The sequence below is a fragment of the Acipenser ruthenus genome, unplaced genomic scaffold (assembly GCF_902713425.1).
Source record: "Acipenser ruthenus unplaced genomic scaffold, fAciRut3.2 maternal haplotype, whole genome shotgun sequence".
Lineage (NCBI taxonomy): Eukaryota > Metazoa > Chordata > Actinopteri > Acipenseriformes > Acipenseridae > Acipenser > Acipenser ruthenus.
In genome coordinates this window covers 4154-13473 of record NW_026708129.1, presented here as the reverse complement: position 1 = coordinate 13473, position 9320 = coordinate 4154, and the positions used below count along the sequence as shown (strand labels likewise).

The 9320-nt window shown below is 50.1% G+C and overlaps 1 protein-coding gene across 1 annotated transcript; it reads right to left on the bottom strand.

Moving 5' to 3' along the window:
- Positions 1 to 603: 603 nt before the first annotated feature.
- On the bottom strand, positions 604 to 8937 carry krtcap2 (keratinocyte associated protein 2). Its single transcript, XM_059019924.1, has 6 exons — positions 8796 to 8937; positions 7407 to 7561; positions 6647 to 6710; positions 5713 to 5728; positions 2752 to 2802; positions 604 to 1396 (listed from the first exon to the last, which is right to left on the bottom strand). The coding sequence occupies exons 1-6, from the start codon at positions 8797 to 8799 to the stop codon at positions 1264 to 1266; spliced, it is 423 nt and encodes a 140-aa protein (XP_058875907.1). The 5' UTR covers positions 8800 to 8937; the 3' UTR covers positions 604 to 1263.
- Positions 8938 to 9320: the final 383 nt, after the last annotated feature.

Sequence of the window (9320 nt, the reverse complement as noted above, 5' to 3'; positions counted from 1 at the left end):
GGCAAAATTCGGTCTCTTTACACAGTCTGAACGCGAATCACTGAACTGATGAGAAGTGATTGTATACGCCCTCCCACCCCCACAGTATCAATTACAAGAGGGGTGTGGGGCAACACGTCCCTCCCCCCTTTAAATTTTCAACACGACAGTGCAAAAACTTATTTCTCGACCATTTATTTGTATAAAATCGGTAGTCTCCACTAGGATCCAGCGGAAACGGACTGAAAAAGCGATGTCACGCAATGCATTGTGGGTGATTATTATTTGTTTATTTAGCAGACGCCTTTATCCAAGGTGAGAGGAGAGAGCAGAGTCCGGCAGTAACAAACTGTTTCTACGCGGGTTTTTTTTTTTCGTGAAATTTCTCAATCTTGATTCCATTTCCCAGGTCTGCTGTCTCCATACTATAAATATCTTCTATTTGAACACTGGGGTCGTGGCAGAATGGCTGTGGGATACCTACCCCACGAAGAGGGAGTCCACGACCGCAGAGGTCAATCCGGCTACAGAAACTGCACCCCCCCCCCCCTTGTCAATATTACCTTCATAACAATTCACAAACCATTTTAAATTCAGCTTTCAAAAGGAGACAAAGAAACACTCTTTTTTATGACAAAACAGCTTTATTGATTCAAAATCTTATCGAACCTCAATGGAATGTACAGGGCTGCTGCGATTGGCTGAGCTGACGATTTGGAGGGGGGGGGCGGGGGATCAGGTCTATTTTGATTGGCTTGTTAGCGTATTGGGATGGGCTGGGTCTGCTGTGATTGGTTGGGCAGCCAGTTGGGAGGAGTCAGAGCTTGTGGGCGGGGCAGCTGTATAAATCTGATCCGTGTTAGAATTCATGTCTCCCTTGAAGTGAATTTTGCAGTCAATATTTCTATATTTTTTTAAATAGAGCGTTCACTCTTAATTTCACCAATTTTCACAAAAACCAAAATACAGCACCATTTACTAACGAAACACTGGACAGCGCTACATTTAAAAAACTCTAAAGGAAACTTCAATGACAAATGTTGCGATCAGATTCCTCAGTGTAAATTCAGTGTCACGTGACTAGCAGTCTTTCTCAGTGTCTTCAAGGGAAATTCAACGACAAACGTTTTGACCAGAAGTCTAACGCGTCTTCCATGTAAAGCAATGAACCGTGGATGGAATTTCTGTGACTGGCTGAAAGAAGGGGAGGGAGGGGCAGACGGAGGGGTGGAGGGGAGGATGGAGGGATGGAGGGGCGGAGGGGCGGATGGAGGGATGGAGGGGTCAGCTGGTCAGCTGGTCAGTTCTTCTTCTTGCTCTTTCCGCTGTCTTTGCCGGAGTCAGCACTGGCATTGCCTGGTACAGAGTAGCAGACACCTTGTTCACATAGTAGAGAGCAAAGAGAGAGAAAATGAAACTGTGAGAGAGAGAGAGAAGGAGAGAGGAGAGGGAGAGAGAGAGAGAGAGGAGAGGGAGAGGGGAGAAAGAAAGAGAAGGGGAGAGACAGAGAGAGAGAAGGGGAGAGAGGGGGAGAGAAAGAGAGAGAGAAGGGGGAGAGAAAGAGAGAGAGAGGGGAGAGAGAGGGAGAGAGAGAAGAGAGAGAGAAGTGGAGAGGGGGAGAGAAGAGAGAGAGAGGGGAGAGGGGGAGAGAAGAGAGAGAGAAGGGGAGGGGAGAGGGGGAGAGAAGGGAGAGAGGGGGGAGAGAGAGAAGGGAGAGGAGAGGGAGAGAGAGAGAGAGAGAGGAGAGGGAGAGGGGAGAAAGAAGAGAAGGGGAGGAGAGAGAGAGAGAGAGGGAGGAGAGAGAAGGGGAGAGAAAGTAGAGAGAAGGGGAGAGGGGGAGAGAAGAGAGAGAAGTGGAGAGGGGGAGAGAGAGAGAGGGGTGAGAGAAAGAGAGAGAGAAGGGGAGAGGGGGAGAGAGAGAGAGAGGGGGAGAGGGGAGGGGGAGAGAGAGAAGGGGGAGAGAAAGAGAGAGAGAAGGGGAGAGGAGGAGAGAGACAGAGAGAGAGAGAAAGGGGAGAGAGGGGGGAGAGAGAGAGAGAGTTATAGACACTGGAGACCACAACAGCTCACACAACACACGCCCCCTAGTGACCACGCTCCGATCGACAGCTGTGACCAAAAGCTTTGCATCCCCCTCTACACAGAAAGAACTCATTTAGCTTCATAAAGTCGAATGAAACCTGCTGAATAATGTGACGTTAACATACTGAACTACACACAGCTTTCCACATACTGAACGAAAAAACTGACAAATTAAAAACTTGATTTGATAATACTCCTGTTTCACTACTGTGGCTTCCCTCTGGAGATCGTTTTGTAGTTTCTTTGATGAGGCGATGTGAAATAAATATCTAGTTTTTTTTCTTTCTTTTAATTAATTAATTAAATGTCTCAATCCTAAAATTCTAGGCGAAACTTTTGGCCACAGCTGCAGAGTAAAACCTGTCTCATCCCGTCCCCCTACAACCCAGAACCTGTCTATTCTAGAATGATTCTAAGTCTTGCCTGCTTATAAAAATCAACGTCAATCTGACCGTGCAGTCTGAAACAGAGTCATGCGATTTTGCTTGAAGCAACGCTGTGGAAGCCTGCGGACAGTGTAGAGAAGTGAACGCCTCTCTGAGGGGAGGATCGCAGACTCTCGCTGTGCGGAGGTAGTGTTGTGTTTATTATACCGTGTATGTACAGTAATGAAGCCCTGATTAACACTGGCAGTGACACGGTGACACGGCTCCCATTGAGAATCACTGCACGGGCTGAAGATGCACCTACCATGTGGTAACACACACCCGGTGAACCAGACCAGAGGCAAACAGAGCCAGGAGAGGCACACCGCGACTGGAGAGAGGAGAGAGGAGAGAGGGAGACTCGTTAATACACTGAGACCCCCCCCACACACACACACACACACACACACACACACACACACACAGAGCCAGGGAGAGGCACACCGCGACTGGAGAGAGGAGAGAGGAGAGAGGGAGACTCGTTAATACACTGAGACCCCCCCCCCACACACACACACACACACACACACACACACACACACACACACACACAGAGCCAGGGAGAGGCACACCGCGACTGGAGAGAGGAGAGAGGAGAGAGGGAGACTCGTTAATACACTGAGACCCACACACACACACACACACACACACACACACACACACACACAGAGCCAGGGAGAGGCACGACTGCGACGAGGAGAGAGGAGAGAGGGAGACTCGTTAATACACTGAGACACACACACACACACACACACACACAGAGCCAGGGAGAGAGACACCACGACTGGAGAGAGGAGAGAGGAGAGAGGGAGACTCGTTAATACACTGAGACCCCCCCCCCCACACACACACACACACACACACACACACACACACACACACACACAGAGCCAGGGAGAGGCACACCGCGACTGGAGAGAGGAGAGAGGGAGACTCGTTAATACACTGAGACCCCACACACACACACACACACACACACACACACACACACACAGAGCCAGGGAGAGGCACACCGCGACTGGAGAGAGGAGAGAGGAGAGAGGGAGACTCGTTAATACACTGAGACCCCCCCCCCACACACACACACACACACACACACACACAGAGCCAGGGAGAGGCACACCGCGACTGGAGAGAGGAGAGAGGAGAGAGGGAGACTCGTTAATACACTGAGACACACACACACACACACACACACACACACACACACACAGAGCCAGGGAGAGGCACACCGCGACTGGAGAGAGGAGAGAGGAGAGAGGGAGACTCGTTAATACACTGAGACCCCCCCCCCCACACACACACACACAGAGCCAGGGAGAGAGACACCGCGACTGGAGAGAGGAGAGAGGAGAGAGGGAGACTCGTTAATACACTGAGACCCCCCCCCACACACACACACACACACACACACACACACACACACACACACGAGCCAGGGAGAGGCACACCGCGACTGGAGAGAGGAGAGAGGAGAGAGGGAGACTCGTTAATACACTGAGACCCCCCCCCACACACACACACACACACACACACACACACACACACAGACAGAGCCAGGGAGAGGCACACCGCGACTGGAGAGAGGAGAGAGGAGAGAGGGAGACTCGTTAATACACTGAGACCCCCCCCCACACACACACACACACACAGAGCCAGGGAGAGAGACACCGCGACTGGAGAGAGGAGAGAGGAGAGAGGGAGACTCGTTAATACACTGAGACCCCCCCCCACACACACACACACACACACACACACACACACACACACACACAGAGCCAGGGAGAGGCACACCGCGACTGGAGAGAGGAGAGAGGAGAGGGAGACTCGTTAATACACTGAGACCCCACACACACACACACACACACAGAGCCAGGGAGAGGCACACCGCGACTGGAGAGAGGAGAGAGGAGAGAGGGAGACTCGTTAATACACTGAGACCCCCCCCACACACACACACACACACACAGAGCCAGGGAGAGGCACACCACGACTGGAGAGAGGAGAGAGGAGAGAGGGAGACTCGTTAATACACTGAGACCCCCCCCCACACACACACAGAGCCAGGGAGAGGCACACCGCGACTGGAGAGAGGAGAGAGGAGAGAGGGAGACTTGTTAATACACTGAGACCCCCCCCCCCCCACACACACACACACACACAGAGCCAGGGAGAGGCCACCGCGACTGGAGAGAGGAGAGGAGAGAGGAGAGAGGGAGACTCGTTAATACACTGAGACCCCCCCCCCCCCACACACACACACAGAGCCAGGGAGAGGCACACCGCGACTGGAGAGAGGAGAGAGGAGAGAGGGAGACTCGTTAATACACTGAGACCCCCCCCCCCACACACACACACACAGAGCCAGGGAGAGGCACACCACGACTGGAGAGAGGAGAGAGGAGAGAGGGAGACTCGTTAATACACTGAGACCCCCCCCCCCCCCCCCCCCCACACACACACACACACACACACACACACACACACACACACACAGAGCCAGGGAGAGGCACACCACGACTGGAGAGAGGAGAGAGGAGAGAGGGAGACTCGTTAATACACTGAGACACACACACACACACACACAGAGCCAGGGAGAGGCACACCACGACTGGAGAGAGGAGAGAGGAGAGAGGGAGACTCGTTAATACACTGAGACCCCCCCCCCCCCACACACACACACACACACACACACACACAGAGCCAGGGAGAGGCACACCGCGACTGGAGAGAGGAGAGAGGAGAGAGGGAGACTCGTTAATACACTGAGACCCCCCCCCACACACACACACAGAGCCAGGGAGAGGCACACCGCGACTGGAGAGAGGAGAGAGGAGAGAGGGAGACTCGTTAATACACTGAGACCCCCCCCACACACACACACACACACACACACACACACAGAGCCAGGAGAGGCACACCGCGACTGGAGAGAGGAGAGAGGGAGACTTGTTAATACACTGAGACCCCCCCCCCCCCACACACACACACACACACACAGAGCCAGGGAGAGGCACACCACGACTGGAGAGAGGAGAGAGGAGAGAGGGAGACTCGTTAATACACTGAGACCCCCCCCACACACACACACACACACACACAGAGCCAGGGAGAGGCACACCGCGACTGGAGAGAGGAGAGAGGAGAGAGGAAGACTCGTTAATACACTGAGACCCCCCCCACACACACACACACACACACACACTGACACACACACAGAGCCAGGGAGAGGCACACCACGACTGGAGAGAGGAGAGAGGAGAGGGAGACTCGTTAATACACTGAGACACACACACACACACACACACACACACACAGAGCCAGGGAGAGGCACACCGCGACTGGAGAGAGGAGAGAGGAGAGAGGGAGACTCGTTAATACACTGAGACCCCCCCCACACACACACACACACACACACACACACACACACACACAGAGCCAGGGAGAGGCACACCGCGACTGGAGAGAGGAGAGAGGAGAGAGGGAGACTCGTTAATACACTGAGACACACACACACACACACACAGAGCCAGGGAGAGGCACACCGCGACTGGAGAGAGGAGAGAGGAGAGAGGGAGACTCGTTAATACACTGAGACCCCCCCCACACACACACACACACACACACACACACACACACACACACACACACAGAGCCAGGGAGAGGCACACCGCGACTGGAGAGAGGAGAGAGGAGAGAGGAAGACTCGTTAATACACTGAGACCCCCCCCACACACACACACACACACACACACACACACTGACACACACACAGAGCCAGGGAGAGGCACACCACGACTGGAGAGAGGAGAGAGGAAGACTCGTTAATACACTGAGACCCCCCCCCCCCCCCCACACACACACACACACACACACACACACACACACAGACAGAGCCAGGGAGAGGCACACCGCGACTGGAGAGAGGAGAGAGGAGAGAGGGAGACTCGTTAATACACTGAGACACACACACACACACACACACACACGCACACACACACACGCACACACACACAGAGCCAGGGAGAGGCACACCGCGACTGGAGAGAGGAGAGAGGAGAGAGGGAGACTCGTTAATACACTGAGACCCCCCCCCACACACACACACACACACACACACACACACACACACACACACAGTGTCTGTGAAGGTGACTCACTCTCTGGGAAGATCTTGGCCTGGAAGCCCTTTCCAAACACCAGGTTCTCAAGGTTGTTGAAGGCCTGCAGAGCCACTGGTTAAGGAGGCAGACAGACAGACAGACAGACAGACAGACATTTCCATCGCCAGCAGTCCCGTTTGTGAACATGCCCTGCAGTTTACATGCAGGCTTGGGGTGCCAATCTGCAGCACATTGCAGACTGCGCTTCACAGTGCCTTTATTATAATGAAATGTATTCACTGTATCCTGGTGAACAAAAATAAAATAACTAACATTACATTGTAACTGCAGTTTGAGATCTCTAGACTAGAATTACATTGTAACTGCAGTTTGAGATCTCTAGACTAGAATTACATTGTAACTGCAGTTTGAGATCGCTAGACTAGAATCACATTGTAACTGCAGTTTGAGATCGCTAGACTAGAATTACATTGTAACTGCAGTTTGAGATCGCTAGACTAGAATCACATTGTAACTGCAGTTTGAGATCACTAGACTAGAATCACATTGTACCTGCAGTTTGAGATCACAAGACTAGAATCACATTGTAACTGCAGTTTGAGATCACTAGACTAGAATTACATTGTAACTGCAGTTTGAGATCGCTAGACTAGAATTACATTGTAACTGCAGTTTGAGATCGCTAGACTAGAATTACATTGTAACTGCAGTTTGAGATCGCTAGACTAGAATCACATTGTAACTGCAGTTTGAGATCTCTAGACTAGAATTACATTGTAACTTGCGTGAAGGATACAGTGAGTGAGAAGATGAAGAGCACCGACCCCAGGAACCCGCCCAGGATGGTCAGCAACTCAGAGGAGGCCAGCTGACGGCTGTACATCTGCATCCCAGCGAAGAGGAGCAGAGAGAGCAGGGAGGACAGGAGCAGAGAGGTACCGGTGCTCACCGCTAGGGGGAGACAAACACACGGTCACAGAGCCAGGTTACACCACATCGATCTATCTATATATAGATATACTGATGAGGAGACCGGAGCAGAGAGGTACCGGTGCTCACCGCTAGGGGGAGACAAACACACGGTCACAGAGCCAGGTCACACCACATCGCTTTTGCATTCTATTGGAGCTCTCAAATTACTTCACTAAACACTTAATTAAACCAAATAATTTGATTAATTAGACCTTTTTTAATTGCTCTCAGTTCCTAAAAAGCTGCAGATTTCAAATCGCTTACACGATTCTACAGCTAACTTGAAATCTCCAGCAGTTTAATTAAAAAGGCCTAATTGATCAAATCATTAGTTCAGTTAGGGGTTTAGTTTAGCAACTGAGGCTGGGATCCACTGGAATGAAAACCAGAAGAGACGGGGGGTCCCCGAGGCCCGGGGTTCAGAACCACTGATCTATATAGATCAGGGATGGAAATAAGACTCCAGTTTCATAGCGGTTTGATCCATTCCTGGTTTTGCTAAGAGTTTAATCAGACACACCTGAGCTATAGGCTAGACACACTGCGGCTAATCAAGCTCGTAGTCGATTAAACTGGATTCGATTGGAAGACCCAGTCGAACAATTCGACACAACGATTACGTCTCTAAAGATATCAATTCCAGTTCCTTTGAAAAAAAAATGCAATAGGGAATTTTAAATTGGAACTGAGAAACAGCGACTGACCTCAACGCTTTGATTTTCAGTTCTAAATATACTACAGTAAAATAAAAAGCAACTTCGCTTACACTCAAAACCGTGTCTACTGAAAAACGACAGCGCCCCGAGCTGTTAACAACACAGCAGTAAAGCATTTTAAATCACATCTAAATGATCTGCTAAAACATGCAAACTTGAGAGCTGTGTTGCTCATAATTTGGTTTACAGCGACAACTAGCCTATACTATTGTCGACAGAACCGCTATAATTATCAAGGTGGCACGCTCGTCGTGACGCTACCTACACATCTAACTTAAAAAACAAGACATGTTTAAACTGAAATGCAATGCAATGCAATGCAATGAAGCGATCTCCCCGATTTGGGACACGTCACACTGCGTGCAGACCGGGACGGGGCTCGGGTCGAAACATTACCCTCAATGAACTTCAGCATCGTATCAAAACTATGATTTATAGCAACACGCACGCATGATCCGGGATGCCGCTGTGTTTATTATTTATAAGGACTCACTCACCCATTTCTACAGTCTGTTTATGATGATCTGATCGCTTCAGTCGAAAGACCAGACAGTGTTTGATTCAGTGAGTCCGGAGCGCGTCACGACGCTGCAGGCGGCTCCCTGACTCGTATTTGAATAGTGACCCCTGGCGGCCGGGAGGCGCATGTCTGCTTCAATGAAGGGTCATATCAGTGTTGTGTATACTGTAGGTATATTTGATATACATAAAACAGAGAGAGAGAGAGAGAGAGAGAGAGAGAGAGACTTTTGACTTTTAAGATCCTTTATTTAACATTCCAAATAAAATCCATTAAAACTCAATAAAGGTAAAACATAACAAAATTAAGATTTAGCAATATTAAAAAATCCTAAAATACATCATGTTCTCCTTAAAAATAGATTTTACCAATATAAAAGGATCATAAAAAATCAATTAAAAAAACACAGTGTTTTCTTTCTGTTAAAAACAGATTAAAGCCAAAATTAATAAAAACACTGTAAAACAATAAAAAATAAAATTAAAACTAGAACAAAAACTGG

Excerpts from the sequence above, each read along its gene's own strand:
- krtcap2 (XM_059019924.1), bottom strand. Across the intron at positions 6,711-7,406 it reads TCTTCATCTTCTCACTCACT|GCCTTCAACAACCTTGAGAA; the intron begins GTATCCTTCACG and ends GTGGCTCTGCAG. Across the intron at positions 1,397-2,751 it reads CGGGTGTGTGTTACCACATG|TTTCATTTTCTCTCTCTTTG; the intron begins GTAGGTGCATCT and ends TCTCTCTCACAG.